Below are 18549 nucleotides of genomic sequence, written 5' to 3' on the forward strand. Positions count from 1 at the left end.
CCAAGCCTTCAGATTTGGATCACGTGACCATGGCGATACTGCCACGGTCGTGTGGGGGAAAGAGTCCTAAGTCACTTTTTTCCCCCCCAGTGCCGTTGTAACTTGGAACGGTCACTAAACGAATTGTTGCAAGTCGTGGACTGCCTGTAAACCCATCTCTATGACGGAACAATTAACCAGTGGAACTCCTTGCCTCCAGTAGCTGTCAATGCTCCAACACTGGAGGTTTTTAAAGAAGAGACTGGACAGCCATTTGTCTGAAATGGTACAAGGTCTCCTGCCTGAGCAGGGGGTCAGACTGGATGACCTCCAAGGTCCCTTCCAACTCTATCCTTCCTTCCTTCCTTCCTTCCTTCCTTCCTTCCTTCCTTCCTTCCTTCCTTCCTTCCTTCCCCATCACTGGAACTTTTTAAGAAGAGATTGGACAGCCACTTGTCTGAAATGGTATAGGGTTTCCTGCCTGAGCAGGGGGCTGGACTAGATGACCTCCAAGGTCCCTTCCAACTTTATTGTTGTTGTTATTATTATCCAAAACTTTCTTCTCCTTGATCTTCTTTCCTTGTGGCACTTGCAGGGTGGGTCAAAGAGGAACCGGCCTTTCGGCTACCATCGCTCGGAGCGAGCACGAAATCTCGGAGATCATCGACGGGCTTTCGGAACAAGAGGTGAGGGTGGTCGGGGGGGGGGGAACCTTCCCTCCCCCCCCAGAAGGTTTGGGAAAGGGGAGGGGGAGATGCTTTTCTTGGCTAGACCGATCTTAAGATATTTGTAGAGGGTTGTCTTTTTGAAGTGGTGGGTCGTCTCTAGGTCTGGCAAAAGAAAAAAAAAATAATCAGGGGTTTGGTGCAGGCAGTCCTCGGTTTACGACCGCAGCGGGGACCAGAATTTCCGTTGCTAAGCAAGTTGGTGGTTAAATGAGTCAGAGCTGATTTGACAAGCTTTTTTTTGCCAGTTGTTCAAATCACTAGGCTTGTTAAGGGAATCACACACTATCCGGGGAGATGGCGGCTGTTGGTTTCTCCCTCCCTCCCTCCCTCCCTCCCTCCCTCCCTCCCTCCCTCCCTCCCTCCCTTCCTTCCTTCCTTCCTTCCTTCCTTCCTTCCTTCCTTCCTTCCTTCCTTCCTTCCTTCCTTCCTTCCTTCCTCTCCTGGGGTCTGGTGAGGAAGAGCATTCTACACTCCCTTCCTCCTTCCTTTCTGCTTTCTCATTTCCTTCTTTCCTCCCTCCCTATTTTTCTTCCCTCCCTAACCCGTTCTACACTCCCTCCCTCCTTCCTCTTCTTTCTCATTTCCTTCCTTCCTTCTTTCCGCTAACTCACCTCCCTCCCGCTTTCCTTTCTTCTTTCTGATCTCCTTCCTGCTTTCCTCCCTCCCTCCCTCCCTCCCCCTCCCTAACTTGCCATGTTTTTTTATCTGTGACATAAAACCACTCTGCTTGTCCTCAGAGGACCTTTTTCTTCCGAACGTCATCCCCATCTGAGGCCTGCCCTCTAAAGCAGATGATTTTTAAGGTGGGGGCCTTTTTCCGTCTCCCAACTCTTTTTTTCCTTTTTAAAAATCCCTTTGGCCTGTTTGTTCCGCCTGAGCCGTCCGGGGCTTTTGAGGGAGGCGGAAGTGGGCTGGGGACCCCGGCCTGATGCTCTTCCTCAGCAGACCCCAGGAGCCCTTTGGGCCTGGTTTCCCCTGAGCATCACCCTTTCCTTTCTCTCTCTCTCTCTCTCTCTCTCTCTCTCTCTCTCTCTCTCTCTCTCTCTCTCTCTCTCTCTCTCTCTTTCTCTCTCTCTCTCTCTCTCCCTTCCTTCCTTCCTTCCTTCCCTCCCTCCCTCCCTTCTTCCTTCCTTCCTTCCTTCCTTCTTCCTTCCTTCCTTCCTTCCTCCCTTCCTTCCTTCCTTCTCTCCTTCCTTCCTTCCTTCCTTCCTTCCTTCCTTCCTTCTCTCCTTCCTTCCTTCCTTCTCTCCTTCCTTCTCTCCTTTCCTTCCTTCCTTCCTTCCTTCCTTCCTTCCTTCCTTCCTTCCTTCTTTCTCTCCCTCCCTTTCTTCTTTCTCTCCCTCCCTCCCTCCCTCCCTCCCTTTCTTTCTTTCTTTCTTTCTTTCTTTATTTATTTATTTATTTATTTATTTCTTCCTTTCTTCATTCTCTCCTTTTCTTCCTTCCTTCCTTCCTTCCTTCCTTCCTTCCTTCCTTCTCTCCTTCCTTCCTTCCTTCCTTCTTTCTCTCCCTCCCTTTCTTCTTTCTCTCCCTCTCTTTCTTTCTTTCTTTCTTTCTTTCTTCCTTTCTTCCTTTCTTCATTCTCTCCTTTTCTTCCTTCCTTCCTTCCTTCCTTCCTTCCTTCCTTCCTTCCTTCCTTCCTTTTCTCTCTTCCTCTTTTTCTTCCTTCCTTCCTCCCTCCCACTCTTTCTTCCTCTCTCTCTTTCTTTCTCTTTTCCTTTTCCTTTTCCCTTTCTCTTTCTTGTTTTCTTCCTATTTTTTCCTTCCTTTTTCTCTCTCGCTCTTCAGTCTTGGGGAAAGAAGCAAAGACCTGCCAGCCCTGACCTTACAATGCGCTGGCCCCACTCAGCCTAGGGAGAAACCAGGCAGTCGGTGTTCACATTGTGCCTCTCTTCCTTCCCCCCCCTCCCCTTTAACCCCCCCCCGTGCTCCTAGAACAACGAGAAGCAAATGCGCCAGCTGTCCGTCATTCCTCCCATGATGTTCGATGCCGAGCAGCGACGCGTGAAGTTCATCAACATGAACGGGCTGATGGAGGACCCCATGAAGGTGTACAAGGATCGGCAGTTCATGAACGTCTGGACCGATCACGAGAAGGAGATCTTTAAAGAAAAGTAAATTCTCCCCCCCCCCCACCCCACCCTTATTTCCTTCTCTGGAGAGAAATCGCTGCCACGCAACTCAAGTCTTGTACGCTCTTTGCGCCGTCTGGTGCGTACAAGCATAGTCCGCGAGTTACGGCTGCATTTGGGGTTAGAATTTCCACCGCTAACCGAGGCGCTTGTTAAGCCGTGACCGATTTTACAACCGTTGGGGGAAAAAGTCATTGGGGGGGGGGGGGAGAAGCCTGATACGCTTAATGATTGCATGAGTTCCCTTAACGACCGTGCCAAAAACGATTTTGCAACCGTTTTGTGGCACGGTGGTTAAGGGAAGTCATGCAGTCGTTGAACGAATCAGACTTCCCCCACTGACTTAGCTAGTCAGAAGCCGGCTCGGCCAATCACGTGACCCTGGGGTGCCGTGACCATCATAAATACAGGCTATGCTGGCTCAGGAATTCTGGGAGTTGAAGTCCACCAGTCATCAAGGGGGCCATACTTCCCCCATGCTGGCTCAGGAATTCTGGGAGTTGAAGTCCACGAGTCATAAAACAGCCAAGGTTGCCTAGCCCTGGGTGAATGGTATGTAGGTTAGATAGCCAGACAGACCCATGTGAGTAACCTGGCTGGTCCTAAGGAAAATTGGTTTGCCCACTTCCTGTCCAGGTTTTCAGGGGGCAACTGTAAGGAATTGTTGTGCAGAGGTCTCCTTGTGCTACCAAAGAGTTGCACAGACAAGGAAGGGTACTGAGAGCAGTAAGAGTCACACAGTAACCACAAGAGTACACTGAGTTGTAAAAGCAAAAAATAGTTTCCTTTGAGGTGGTGTAAGAACAAAAATGCACAGTCGAAAAAGAAACAGTCCAGGTCACACACAATAGCAACAGTCCAAGGAGTAATCCAAAATACAAAGTCTTCTTACCGGTCCAGAGGTCAATACACAGTTGTACAGGTTTATCACAGTAGTAAACCAACAGTCCAGGAAAACAGAGCAAAAACAGTAATAGTAGAGAGCAGGGAATTCAGAGAGAGAGAGAAGCTACGTTCCTAGCTCCCTCTTATGGCCATGAGAACACTTACATACCCATTGGCCAATTAACATCTTAAAGTCACAACATCATGGTTAATATATTTTCAACCCAACATTGTAGGCTATCACCATATGCCTAACAGCAACCTTGAGCCAAGCTGGGCTTGGTAATTAAGGGAGGGGATAAGATAAGATAAGATAAGATAAGATAAGATAAGATAAGATAAGATAACCTTTATTGTCATTTTTTTTTACTGTGGGCACAACACACATCAAAAATGAAATTCAGTTGCCCGCTCTCAAAGTGAAACACATTCATGGCACACACCTAAACATACTCTATACAACATAGGCCTGTTGTAGGCCTGTCTGTCAATCAGGGAGTCAGCTAAAACTGTCTCTTTTTCACGGTTTTTATTACAGATTTGTCCAGCATCCTAAGAATTTTGGCCTCATTGCTTCCTATTTGGAAAGAAAGGTAAGAGGACAACGAGGCCATAAGCTGCAGTTCACAGCAGCGGTCTTCTCTTCCTTGGATATTTTATTTTACATTTTATTTTTATTTTGGTTTGATATTTTATTTTATTAGTTTATTTTACTTTATTATTTATTATTTTACTTTATTATTTATTATTTGATTTGTTATTTTAATTTTATTTTAATTTTATTTTTTATTTTTATTCTATTTTATTTATTTTATTATTCTATTATTTGATTTGATTTGTTATTTTAATTTTATTTTATTGATTTGATTTGATTTGTTTTTATTTATTTATTTGTTCGGTTTATATACCGCCCTATTCCCAAAGGACTCAGGGCGGTTTACAAGGAAAAATTTAAAAACAATCCAATATAAAATTAAAATAAAATAAATTAAATTAAGTCTAGCCACAAAAAATAAATCACAATTTAAAAACATTAAAACCCCTCAATCCAGACCAGATAGCTCAAAGAGCCAGGTTTTTACGTCCCGGCGAAACGAACGAAGGTCGGGGGCAGTCTGGAGTTCCGTTGGCAGTTGATTCCATAGGGCAGGCGCACCCACAGAGAACGCCCTCCCCCTGGGGATCGCCTGTCGGCAATGCTTGACCGGCGGTACCCTGAGGAGGCCCTCCCTGTGGGAGCGCACAGGACGATGGGAAATTGACGCTGGCAGCAGATGTTCCCTTAGATAATCCGGGCCCATGCCATTTAGGGCTTTATAGGTCATCACCAGCACCTTGAATCTCACCCGGAGGGCAACCGGAAGCCAATGCAGCTCACGGAGTAGAGGTGTTACATGGGAGTATTGGGAGACTCCCATCACAACTTGCGCGGCTGCATTCTGCACCAGTTGAAGCCTCCGAGTGGTCCTCAGGGGCAGCCCCTTGTAGAGAGCATTGCAGTAGTCTAGCCGGGAGATCACGAGCGCATGGGTGACTGTGCGTAGGGCATCTCGGTCCAGATAGGGCCGTAACTGGCGCACCAGGCGAACCTGGGCAAAAGCCCCCCTGGCCACGGCTCCTATATGATCTTCCAAACTGAGCCGTGAATCCAGGAGGACACCGAAGTTGCGGGCCCTATCAACGGGGGGTAACAGCTCACCCCCCCATAGTTAACGATGGAAAAGATTTTATTTTATTTTATTTATTTCATATTTTATTTTTCTATTTTATTTTGTTGGTTTATTTTACTTTATTATTTATTTTATTTTATTTGTTATTTTAATTTTTTAATTTTAATTTTTTGATTTGATTTGTTGTTTTAATTTAACTATTTTATTTTGCTTCATTTTATTATTTTATTTTATTTATTTTATTCTGCCTTCCATTATTTGACTCAAGGTGGAGAACCTGCAGAATATTCCTTCCTCTTTTTCCTACAACAATCTTGTGATGTAGGCTGGGAGAGAAAATAACTAGCCCAAAGTCACCCAACTTGCTCTCTCGTTCCTAAGGCGGGACTAGAACTCACCGTCTCCAGGGGATTGGCCCAGTGTTACCCAGATGGGTTTCATGCCAAAGGGATTAGAACTCACTGTCTCCTGGCGATTGGCCCAAAATCACCCAGCTGTTTTCTTGCCGAAGGCAGAACTAGAACTCGCCATCTCCTAGCGATTGGCTGAAAGTCACCCAGTCAGCCTTCAGACCTGAAGTGGAACTAGAACTCATCGTGTCCCGGTTTCTAATACTCACTTGCAGGTGCTGGTGAGTTCTATGCTGCCTTAGCCATGAAAGCTGACTGGGTGAGTTTGGGCCAAGCACTAGGAGGCTGTGAGTTCTAGTCCCACCTTAGGCCAGCTGCGTGACCTTGCGCCAGCCCCTCCCTCTCAGCGCAGTCTACCTCATGGCTGGGAAAATAGGAAGAGGAATAATATTAATTAATATTTATTTAATAATAAATATTTATTTAATAATAAATATTTATTTAATAATAAATATTTATTTAATAATAAATATTTATTTAATAAATAAATCTCTACCCAAAGGGAGCCGGCTACTTATTTGCGCCAGCGATTCCAGCCGCTCTTCGCGCTAGGAACATTTTTCCCAGCCTCTGATTGGAAGCGGCTGTCCCGTCTCTCGGTTGTGTCGCGTGTTTGTGTTGTGTATCGATGCGCAGAGCATTTAGAGGGTCTCGCCTTAGTGCCTGCTTTAGCAAAGGTTTCTCTTTTAAAAACCCGTCTCCCCATTTGTCCTCTCAGAACGTGCCCGACTGCGTCCTGTATTATTACTTGACCAAGAAAAACGAAAACTACAAGGCCCTGGTGCGGCGGAACTATGGCAAGCGGCGAGGGAGAAACCAGGTGCGTTTCATTTGGGGTTTCTAGTCCCTGGTGTTCTTACAATGGAAAAGGCTGTGGGTTATTTTTTTTATTTTTTATTTATTTATTTTTTTTAAAAAAAACGATGCTTCCTTTTTGGAATTTATTTATTTATTTATTTATTTATTTATTTATTTATTTTATTTTATTTTATTTTATTTTATTTTATTTTATTTTATTTTATTTGCATACCGCCCTTCTCCCGAAGGACTCAGGGCGGTGAATGTATTCACCTGTATTGGGCCAAGATGGCGATTAGCTCCGTCCAGTTGGACGAGGGAGGATTATTTCCAACCTTGGCTGGGTGTCTTGTGTACATTCCTGGTTTGTTATGCTGCTTTCCTACGATTGGGGTTCGATTCGTTCAATTTTGATTGCTACTTGCCAGCGCCATTCTCAGTGGCAAGCTGAATGGCCTTCACAAAAATTCGAGATGGGCAGAAATAGGCCTACAAGTCTAGGTGGTCCTCGACTTAACAACCGCAACTAAGCCCAACGTTTAATGTTGCTAAGTGAGGAAATTTGTTAAGTGAATTTTGCCCCATTGTTAGGACTTTTCTCGCCACATTTCTTAAGTGAGTTGCTGTAGCGGTTAAATTAGTAATCTGGACATATAGAGATATTCTAAACTCTGAAGGGAATTTAAAATCTAATCAAAAAACGGAAAATCAGGGTATCAATCTTATCATGGTGGGCACATTTGCAACTGCAAGCTAGATATGATAAAGACGTTAAACTGTGTGGATTTAGTAAGGAACAAACTGTTCGATAAGGCATCGAACTTCCGATGAGAAACTAATTAAGAAAATGTATAATTTTCTATTAACTTTGAAAATGGAAAGCGAACAAGTTAATGATAAGATGGGCGAAACATTTTGGATGTAGTATAGAATTAGAAAAATGGCAAAATTTATGGGAAAGAAATGACAAATGTCAACTTCCTACAAAGAAAATTGATATAAAATGTTCTATAGATGGCACTTGCCACCAGCAAGAGTAGCAACAAAATTTAAAAACAGGTCAGATGTTGGAAATGTAAACTTAAGTCAGGCACTTGTTAACCATGTTTGGTGGACATGTGACAAAGTAAAGAGTTATTGGGAAAAGATACATGCCTGGCTAGAAATATATGTTGGGAGAACATGTAGATTTTAAACCTGAACCTTTTTTTATTAGATATAACGCCAGGAAAGACTTAACAAACAAAGCTTATAGTTGATCTTGCACGTCACAACAGCGGCAAGAATTATATTTGCGCAGCACTGGAAAAATGAAGGAATACCATTATTATTGAAGATCATATTGGAGTCGTGGCCAGGGGGGCATTTGCCCAGGTTCGCCTGGTGCGCCAGTTGCGCCCCTATCTGGACCGAGATGCCCTACGTACGGTCACTCATGCACTCGTTACCTCTCGGATAGATTACTGCAATGCTCTCTACATGGGGCTGCCCTTGAAGACCACCCGGAGGCTCCAGCTGGTGCAGAATGCGGCCGAGCGGGTAGTGATGGGAGCATCCCGATACTCCCATATTACACCCCTCCTGCGTGAGCTGCATTGGCTACCAGTTGTCTTCCGGGCGAGATTTAAGGTGCTGGTACTTACCTTTAAAGCCCTACATGGCTTAGGCCCGGGATATCTGCAGGACCGTCTGCTGCCGGGGACGACTTCCCATCGCCCAGTGCGCTCACACAGAGAGGGCCTCCTCAGGGTGCCGTCGGCCAGACAATGTCGGCTGGCGACCCCCAGGGGGAAGGCCTTCTTTGTGGGAGCGCCAGCCCTGTGGAACCAACTTCCCCTTGAGCTCCGGATGGCCCCGGACCTCCGGTCCTTTCGCCGCGACCTCAAGACGTTCTTTTTCCATCAGGCTGACCTGGATTGATGATGGGTTTTTAAAAGTTCTAATTTTAACTGTGTAATTAATATTTGGGGCTGTTATTTAATTTTCTCTTAACTTTTGTACTGCTGGTTTTTTATTGTTGTTAGCCGCCCTGAGTCCTCTGGGAGATAGGGCGGCATATAAGTCCCATAATAAATAAATGAATAAATAAATTATGAAGAAATAATTTAAAAAATACCAGACTGTGCAGAGATAGATAGACTGGTGATGACTTTGCTTGCCAGACGGTCGCAAGAGAGGATTACGTGACCTCAGGACACTGCAACTGTCATCAATATGAGTCATTTGCCAAGTGTCTGAATTTTGACCGCGGGGCTGTGGCAAATGGTCGTTAAGTGTGAAAAACGGTTATAAATCACTTTTTCCAGTGCCGTTTTAACTTCAGACGGTCACTAAATGAACCACTGTAAGCGAAGGGCTACCTGTGGCTCTTGGCTTACAACTTTTTGTTTAGTGACGTTTCAAAGTTACAACGGCACTTTTTTTTTAAAAAAAAAAAAAGCGACATCGCCATTTTACACACAACCCATTGCAGCATCCCCATGGTCACGTGATCCAGATTGGCCAACTGCCTCCTGTTTATGACGGTCGCAGTGTTCCCGGGGGTGTCACGTGATCCCCCTTTGCGACCGTCTCTACAAGCAGAGTCAATGGGGAAGCCAGATTCACTTAACAACTGTGCTACCGACTTCACAACTGCGGTGATTTGCTTCACCACTGTGCCCAAAAGTTGTAAAGGAGACAAAAAAACTCACTGAACAACTGTCTCGCTTAGCAACAAAAATGTTGGGCTCAATTGTAGTCGCACGTCGAGGACTACAACTGCATATATTTAGATCAGGGGTCTTCCAATTTGGCAATTTTAAGACTTGTGGACGTCAACTCAGAATTCCTCAGCCAGCCATGGCTGGCTGAGGAATTCTGGGAGTTGAAATCCACAAACTGGCTGACTGGCTAGCTGAGGAATTTTGGGAGTTGAAATCCACTGACTGGCTGACTGAGGAATTCTGGGAGTTGAAGTCCACTGACTGGCTGGCTGAGGAATTCTGGGAGTTGAAGTCCACAAACTGGCTGACTGACTGGCTGAGGAATTCTGGGAGTTGAAGTCCACAAACTGGCTGACTGACTGGCTGAGGAATTCTGGGAGTTGAAATCCACAAACCGGCTGACTGGCTAGCTGAGGAATTTGGGGAGTTGAAATCCACTGACTGGCTGACTGAGGAATTCTGGGAGTTGAAGTCCACAAACTGGCTGACTGGCTAGCTGAGGAATTCTGGGAGTTGAAGTCTACAAGTCTTAAAGTTGACAAGTTGGAAGATATAGATCAATGTTTTTCCACCTTTGCCCCCTTTAAAATGAGTTGACTTCAACTCCCAGAATAGCTTGCTGGGGAATTCTGGGAGTTGAAGTCCACCCACTGTATAGTGACTGAGGTTGAGAAATACTGATTTCAACCTTATCCACTCCTTCTGTTGATTGGAAAAGAAAGCAAAAGTAATCTAAGTACTTATATAAATGAATTAAAATAATATTCCTAAGGAGCTAAGATGGTGTCCAATCTCAAGAGGGTTTGAAAAAAATGGCTGTTCCAGGTTCAGGACTTAAGAGGTGTCACTTCTCTTGACAACTTTGTTGTCATGTGTGCCTTGTTTGTGCGTGTTGTGGTTCTTTTGGTCTGCGCTTACAAACTCATCTGTATTTTGTCCGGAGTAGATGATCCCTTGGTTCATTTTAGGAGCTTGGAAATGTGAAGAAGGCAGCCAGGGGTCTTCCAACTTGGCCCTTTTATGACTTGGGGACGTCAATTCCCAGAATTCCTCAGCCAGCGTGCCTGGCTGAGGAATTCTGGGAGTTGAAGTCCACAAGCAGGGATTTTCCAACTTGGCCCTTTTATGTCTTGTGGACTTCAACTCCCAGAATCCCTCAGCCAGGATGCTTTAAGACAGGGGTCTTCCAACTTGGTCCTTTCATGACTAGTGGACTTCAACTCCCAGAATTCCTCAGCGAGGCACGCTGGCTGAGGAATTCTGGGAGTTGAAATCCACCAGTCATAAAAGGACCAAGTTGGAAGACCCCTGGACAACGCTATAGAATATAGGTAGTCCTCAACGTACGACCGCAACGGAGCCCAAAATGTTTGTCGCTAAGCGAGACAGTTGCTAAGTTGAGTTTTGCCCCATTTGACGACCTTTCTTGCCACAGTTGTTAAGTGAATCGCTGCAGTTATTCATTTAGTCACACAGTCGTTAAGTGAATCTGGCTTCCCCCCCCCCATTGACTTTGCTTGTCAGAAGGTCGCCAAAGGGGATCATGTGACACACACACCCCCGGGGCCCTGCGACCGTCGTAAGTATGAGTCAGCTGCCAGGCGTCTGAATTTTGATCACATGGCCACAGGGACGCTGCAACGGTCGTTAAGTGCGAAAAACGGTCATAAGGCAGATTTTCCAGGGCCTTTGTACCATTGAAAGGTCACTAAACTGTTGTACGACGAGGACTTCCTGTAGGTGAATTAAGACTTTTGTCACAGTTGGTCAAACGTTGTTGTGATGCGACTTCAGAATATTTGTACATTAGCCGTGTGAATGAAATTGGGCAGGATGGGGAGCAATATTTCTTCTCTATGGTGTTCAGGTTTCCTAGCTAGTCTCCACGGGTGTCAGTGGATCAGACCAGCAGATCCAACTTGCTGCTCTCCTAAGAGAATCTTTTATGGATTGTAGGGTTTCCTGCCTGAGCAGGGGGTTGGACTAGACCAGGGCTTTTCAACCGGTGGTACGGGTACCACCTGTGGTACATGGGCACCTGGCACTTGTGGTAAGCGACCATCCTAGGAAAGTGGTAGCAGGAGAGGGGAATGAGCTGAACCGGGGGCAGCACCGCACAAGCCTGAGCGAGAGACGGCTGGAGCTGCAGGGCTGTCGGGGCTCAGTGGAAGCGCCAGGATCAGCGCCAGGATCCAGCTGGAGCTCAGCACCGATCCTGGCGCTTCTGAGCCCAGAAGAAGCGCCGATCAGCCGGAATGTTGCAGCATCTCCAGGGTCTTGTGACTTACATTCAGATGCTTGGCAACCGATTCATGTTTATGACGGTCACAGTGTCCCAGGGTCATGTGAAGGGACCAAAACCTGCTGCAACCACCCAGCAGATGGGGGGGGGGAATAAAAACCAAACACCCCCACCCCACCCCCGCTGCCAATCCTCAACAGAAATGCTCCCAACCATGAAAACCTCGGACAGGAGGAAGAGCGCCGCCGGGCGGGCAGGCGGGTGTCTCGCTCAGCTGTGGCTTGGGGGGCGCTTTTTTCAATGCCATTGTAACTTCGAACAGTCACTAAGCGAACTGTTGTAAGTCGAGGACTACCTGTACTTCATCACTTTTTTCCTTTTTGGGGGGGGTCTTCAAGTTTTTGACCCCTTGCTAGGCGAGTGGTGGTACTCGGATGTTGCCATATCCTAAAAGTGGTACAATGGGTGAAAAGGTTGAAAAGCCCTGAAGACCTCCAAGGTCCCTTACAACTCTGTTATTCTGTATTCTGTATTGTGTTTTAAGCAACCATCCTCTTATATCCTAGTGGTGCCATGGCAACCTGAAAATAGGTGGACTTCCAGAATTCTCCAGCCAGCCACATATTAAAAAAAACCTGCTGGCTGGGGAATTCTGGGAGTGGAAGCCTACGCTTCTTAAAACATGACAGCTGGGGGATTCTGGGACTGGAAGTCCACCCTTCTTAAATCACAACAGCTGGGGCATTCTGGGAGTGGAAGTCCACCCCTCTTAAATCACGACAGCTGGGGGATTCTGGGAGTGGAAGTCCACCCCTCTTAAATCATGACAGCTGGGGGATTCTGGGAGTGGAAGTCCACCCCTCTTAAATCATGACAGCTGGGGGATTCTGGGAGTGGAAGTCCACCCGTCTTAAATCACGACAGCTGGGGGATTCTGGGAGTGGAAGTCCACCCCTCTTAAATCACGACAGCTGGGGGATTCTGGGAATGGAAGTCCACCCCTCTTAAATCACGACAGCTGGGGAATTCTGGGACTGGAAGTCCACCCCTCTTAAATCACGACAGCTGGGGGATTCTGGGACTGGAAGTCCACCCCTCTTAAATCACGACAGCTGGGGGATTCTGGGACTGGAAGTCCACCCCTCTTAAATCACGACAGCTGGGGGATTCTGGGACTGGAAGTCCACCCCTCTTAAATCATGACAGCTGGGGGATTCTGGGACTGGAAATCCACCCCTCTTAAATCACGACAGCTGGGGGATTCTGGGAGTGAAAGTCCACCCCTCTTAAAACATGCTGCCGGGGGAATTTTAGAAGTTGCCAACGTTGAAAAACACTGCTTTACTGAATCGGCAAGATGTCTGCGGGCTGGAAGGGACCTTGGAGGTCTTCTAGTCCAACCCCCTGCCCCAGGCTGGAGTTCTCACCCCTTTTACCTCAGTCCTCCCCCTTATATATTTCCCTCAAGATCACCTTCTCTGTTCCAGGTGAGCAGGCAGCCACGTTAGGAGTTTGCAGTTCACCCCACCAATTTATGCCTCCTCTTTCCTCACTCTCAAAAGTTCGTTCTCCGTCTCCAGGGTAGAGCAGCAGATATTTGATGATCGGTCTGGGTAAAGCTTTTTCTGGTTAATTAATAACCACCAGCCTTAATTACCCAGGGTCACTTTTCAAACCGGAGAGCCATCAGTTAGGTATTATTTCGGCCGGATTTACCTTTTGCATTTTTGTGTGGCTGGTTCCTGAATCTGAACTTTTTTTTTCCCCCCAGCAGGTTAAACAATGCAGGTTCCTTGCATTGTTTTCAACGCACAATGTGTCAGCAGTCACTGTTATCACTGTAATCATTGTGTTAAGATGGTTTCCGGGTTTGTGTAGACCAGAGGCTGCAGGCCGAAGGAAGCCTAGGTGGGCAACCTGGGCTCTTTGATGACTCGTGGACTTCAACTCCCAGAATTCCTGAGCCAGCCACGCTGAGGGGAAAGGGAGAGGTTTCCATGCTGAGTCATCCTGCCTGAGGAATTCTGGGAGTTGAAGTCCACCAGTCATCAAAGAGCCAAGGTTGCCTATCCCTGGCCTAGGGCAATAAATTACAGGGTAGTCCTCAGCTTACGGCTACAGTGGAGCCCCCAAATGTATGTTGCTAAGGGAGAAATTGGTTCGGGGAGCTTCGCCCCATTTTACGACCTTTCTTGACACTGTTGCTAAGGGAATCAGTGCCGTTGTTAAGTTAGTAACCCAGTTGGATTCCCCCGTTGACTTTGCTTGTCAGAAGGTCACCAAAGGGGATCCCGTGATCCCGAGACACGGCAACCGTCATATATGTGAGTCGGTTGCCAGGCATCCGAATGTAAACCACGTGACCATGGAAATACTGCAATGGCTCCCCCATCCGTATCTCCCCCTCGCCTTCCACCTGTTCTCCCTGCTGGCCTGAAGCGCCCCCCCCCCTCTCTCTCTCTCTCTCTCTCACACACACACACACACACACACACACACACACACACACACAAACCCCAAATCTGAAAGGCATCAAAGTGGACTGAACCCAGCCCAGGCAGCCTGCAGCCTGTCTCGTTCTGCCCTAAAATAAATAAATAAATAAATAAATAAATAAATAAATAAATAAATAATAATAATAATAATAATAAAACAACAACAATGGTGAGGAGGAGAAGTGGAAGAAGAAGAAGAAAAAAAAGGAGAAGGAAAATTAGAAGAAAAGAAAAGGAGGAGAATAAGAAGAAGAAAAAAGAAGAGGAGAAGAAGAAAAGGAGGAGGAACGAGGAGGAAGGACAAAGGAAGGTGGAGAAGGAGAAGAGGAGGAGGAGGAGAAGAATAAGAAGAGAAGGAGAAGAAGAAGAAAAAGACGTGGAGGAAGAATGAGGAGGAATGAGGAGGAGAAGAAGTAGAGGAGGGGAAGGAGAATAAGAGGAAGAGAAGAAGAAGAAAAAAGAGGAGGAAGAATGAGGAGGGAAGAGGGGAAGAAGAAAAGAAATAGAGGAGGAGAAGGAGAAGAAGAGGAAGAATATTATAGCCAGCTTAAATATGAGCCAGCCGTGTGCTGCAGCTGCCAAAAAAGCCAACACAGTGCTAGGCTGCATTAACAGAGGGAGAGAATCAAGATCAGGTGAAGTACTAATACCACTTTACAAGGCCTTGTTAAGGCAACACCTGGAATACTGCATCCAGTTTTGGTCACCACGATGTAAAAAAGATGTCGAGACTCTAGAAAGGGTACAGAGAAGAGCAACCAAGATGATTAGGGGGCTGGAGGCTAAAACATACAAGGAACGGTTGCTGGAATTGGGTATGTGTAGTTTAATGAAGAGAAGGGTGAGGGGTGACATGATAGCAGTGTTCCAATATCTGAGGGGCTACCCCAAAGAAGAGGGAGTCAAGCTGTTCTCCAAAGCACCTGAAGCCAGGACAAGAAGCAACGGATGGAAACTCATCGAGGAGAGAAGCAACCTGGAACTAAGGAGGAATTTCCCGACAGTGAGAACAATTAACCAGTGGAACTACCTGCCTCCAGAAGCTGTGGATGCTCCAAGACTGGAGGTTTTTAAGAAGAGGCTGGACAGTCATTTGTCTGAAATGGTATAAGGTTTCCTGCCTGAGCAGGGGGTTGGACTAGATGACCTCCAAGGTCCCTTCCAACTTTATATTATTATTATTATTAAAGGAGGAACAGAAGGAGAAGAAGAAGAAAAAGGAAGAAGAACGAGGAGGAAGGAGAAAGGAAGGTGGAGAAGGAGAAGAAGAGGAGGAGGAGAAGAATAAAAGAGAAGAAAATGAGGAAGAGAAGGAGAAGAACAAAAAGAAGTGGAGGAAGGAGGAGAAGAAGTAGAGGAGGAGGGGAAGGAGAATAATAAGAGGAAGAGGAAGAAAAGAGGAAGAGAAGAAGAAAAAGGAGGAAGAACGAGGAGGAAGGAGGGGAAGAAGAAAAATAGAGGAGGAGGAGAAGGAAAAGAAGAGGAGAAGAAGAAAAGGAGGAGGAAGGAGGGGAAGAAGAAAAGAAGAAATGGAGGAGAAGGAGAAGAGGAGGAAGAGAAGGAGGAGGAGAAGAAGAAAAAAAGGAGGAGGAAGAACGAGGAGGAAGGAGAAGAGGATAATCAGAAGAATCAGAAGAAGAAGAAGAAGAAGAAGGGAGAAGAAGAAGAAGAAGAAGAAGAAGAAGAAGAAGAAGAAGAGGAGGAGGAGGAGAGCAGGAGCCAAGGGCCTAGGGAGTGGGAGGGGTGCCCCCCTCAGCTCCCCCCCCCCGTGAATCAGAACCGCGGCAGGTGGCACGGCTGGCCCGTCAGGGGGAAAAAAAAAGCACGCCGGGGCTGTGAGACAGCCAATCCTGCCCTCGCTCAGCACGGCATCACCTCGGGTAACCCGGTTGGGATTAGCGGCGCTCACACACGCCAGCGACCGTGTCTCTCTCTCTCTCTCTCCCTTCACTGGGCAGACTAAAGTCGCCCGGGAAGACACCCCCTCCCCTCCTCCTCCTCCTCCTCCTCCTCATTGTCTTTTTTTTTTCCCCTTTAACACCCCCCCCCCCCCGCCGCCTCCCTCCTCCCTTCCGGAATCACCTGGGTCAGGTACTCCTTTTTTCCCCCTCCCGCCAGGCCTGGCGGGGAAGGGAGAGGGGGGGCCTTGTCGGCAAACTTTGCCTTCTCTTTGTGGGTTGTTTGCCATTGCCCCTTTCCCCCCCCGCCCAGGATTGCCTTTTTTTTCTGCTTTTTTTATTTTTGCTTTTTTTTTCCTGGCCACCCGATGAGCGTTCAGGTACGTCGATGCGAGAGGCTTCAGGCGATGGAAGGTTTGTGTTTTTGGAAGTCTTCGGTTCCTTTTTTTTGTCTGTTTCTGTCTTTCCTCTGGTTACCTATCATCTCTTTCTCTCTCTCTCCCTCTCCCTCTCTCTCTCCCTCTCCCTCTCTCTCTTTCTCTCTCTCTCTCTCTCTCCCTCTCTCATATCTGTGTGTCTCTCTTCATCTATATTACCATTCCCATTTTCCATCCATCCATCAATCAATCTTCTCTCTCTTTCTATTCTTTCTTTCTTTCTTTCTTTCTATCTATCTATGTATCTATCTATCTATCTATCTATCTATCTGTATCATCTATCTAAGTCTATCAAATATCTATCATCTATTTATCTATCAAGTATGTATCTATATCTAATCTATCTTCTATCATTTATCTATCATCTCTCTCACCTGTGTCTCTCGCTTCATCTGTATTACCTTTCCCATTTTCCATCCATCCATCCATCTTCTCTCTCTTTCTATTTTATCTATCTATCTATCTATCTATCTATCTATCTATCTATCTATCTATCTATCATTTATCTATCATCTCTCTCACCTGTGTCTCTCGCTTCATTTGTATAAACCTTTCCCATTTTCCATCCATCCATCAATCTTCTCTCTCTCTCTTTCTGTTCTATCTTTCATCTATCTATCTATCTATCTATCTATCTATCTATCTATCTATCTATCTATCTATCTTCTATCATTTATCTATCATCTCTCTCATCTGTGTCTCTTCATCTGTATTACCTTTCCCATTTTCCATCCATCCATCAATCAATTTTCTCTCTTTCTGTTCTGTCTATCTATCTATCTATCTATCTATCTATCTATCTATCTATCTATCTATCTATCTGTCACATATACAGAAACAATTACACCCACATAATAGCTTTCTTTCTTTCTTTCTTTCTTTCTTTCTTTCTTTCTTTCTTTCTTTCTTTCTTTCTTTCTTTCTTTCTTTCTTTCATCTGTGTGTCTATCCATCTCTGTCCGTCTGTCTTTCTGTCTTCCTCTATATCATCTGTCTATCATTCTGTCTATCAATTCTGTCTATCTATTCATCTGTCTATCAATCAACTAATCAATCAGTCAATCAATCACTACTCAGCTTTGGGGCAGGCAGTGAGGTTTGGTCAGTTCAGTGAATAATGAACTTAGAGCTTCTTTTGGAAACTGGGTTTGTGTGTGTGGGGGGGAGAGATTCCAACAATAGAACCGTTTCATTGGCTGAGCTTTAACTGAACTTTTTTTAATATACCGTATATACTTTGCAAATTTTCAGTCTTGGCATGCAAAGTTCCCCGAGCTTGGCAGTTTCTTTGCAGATGTTTCATTACCCAGCTAGCTAACCTCATCCGTGCAGTAATGATTGAAGGTCATGTGCCTTCTGCAAGAAAACCACCAAGCTCAGAGAGCACCAAGGAGCTCTGGGTTCAAGACCAAGCTCCAAGCAGCCTCTTCTGACGATAGTTATCTCTTTATTAAAATTGTACACTGCCCGTCTCGCCTAGAAGAAACAAAGGCAAAAATTATTATTTTTTTTTAAAAAATGGCCTGCTTTTAAAAGTTGTATCCTGTTTTGCAGAAGGCCCTTATTTCTTCCCTCCCCCCCAAAAAAAACCCTTCTAAGGAGAGAAGCAAGCTAGAACTAAGGTGAAGTTTCCTGACAGAACAATTAACCCGTGGAACAGCCTGCCTCCAGAAGTTGTGGATGCTACAACACTGGAAGTTTTTAAGAAGAGACTGGACAGCCATTTGTCTGAAATGGGATAGGGTTTCCTGCCTGAGCAGGGGGTCAGACTAGATGACCTCCAAGGTCCCTTCCAACGTTATTATTATTATTATTAACAACCTGCCTCCAGAAGTTGTGGATGCTACAACACTGGAGGTTTTTCAGAAGAGACTGGACAGCCATTTGTCTGAAATGGGATAGGCTTTCCTGCCTAAGCAGGGGGTCAGACTAGATGACCTCCAAGGTCCCTTCCAACTTTATTATTATTATTTAACAACCTGCCTCCAGAAGTTGTGGATGCTACAACACTGGAAGTTTTTAAGAAGAGACTGGACAGCCATTTGTCTGAAATGGTATAGGGTTTCCTGCCTGAGCAGGGGGTCAGACTAGATGACCTCCAAGGTCCCTTCCAACTTTATTGTTATTATTAACAACCTGCCTCCAGAAGTTGTGGATGCTACAACACTGG

General features: G+C 45.8%; 1 protein-coding gene across 1 annotated transcript in view; it reads left to right on the forward strand.

Annotated features, from left to right (window-relative positions):
• The window catches only part of NCOR1 (nuclear receptor corepressor 1), a 165251-nt gene that overhangs the window by 47206 nt on the left and 99496 nt on the right, over positions 1 to 18549 (forward strand). The window contains 4 exon segments of the mRNA XM_083379641.1: positions 575 to 665; positions 2643 to 2821; positions 4263 to 4317; positions 6523 to 6624. Coding sequence (XP_083235767.1) covers positions 575 to 665; positions 2643 to 2821; positions 4263 to 4317; positions 6523 to 6624 — 427 coding nt within the window.

The sequence above is a fragment of the Vipera ursinii genome (assembly GCF_947247035.1).
Source record: "Vipera ursinii genome assembly, chromosome: 1".
In the NCBI taxonomy this organism is placed as follows: Eukaryota; Metazoa; Chordata; class Lepidosauria; order Squamata; family Viperidae; genus Vipera; species Vipera ursinii.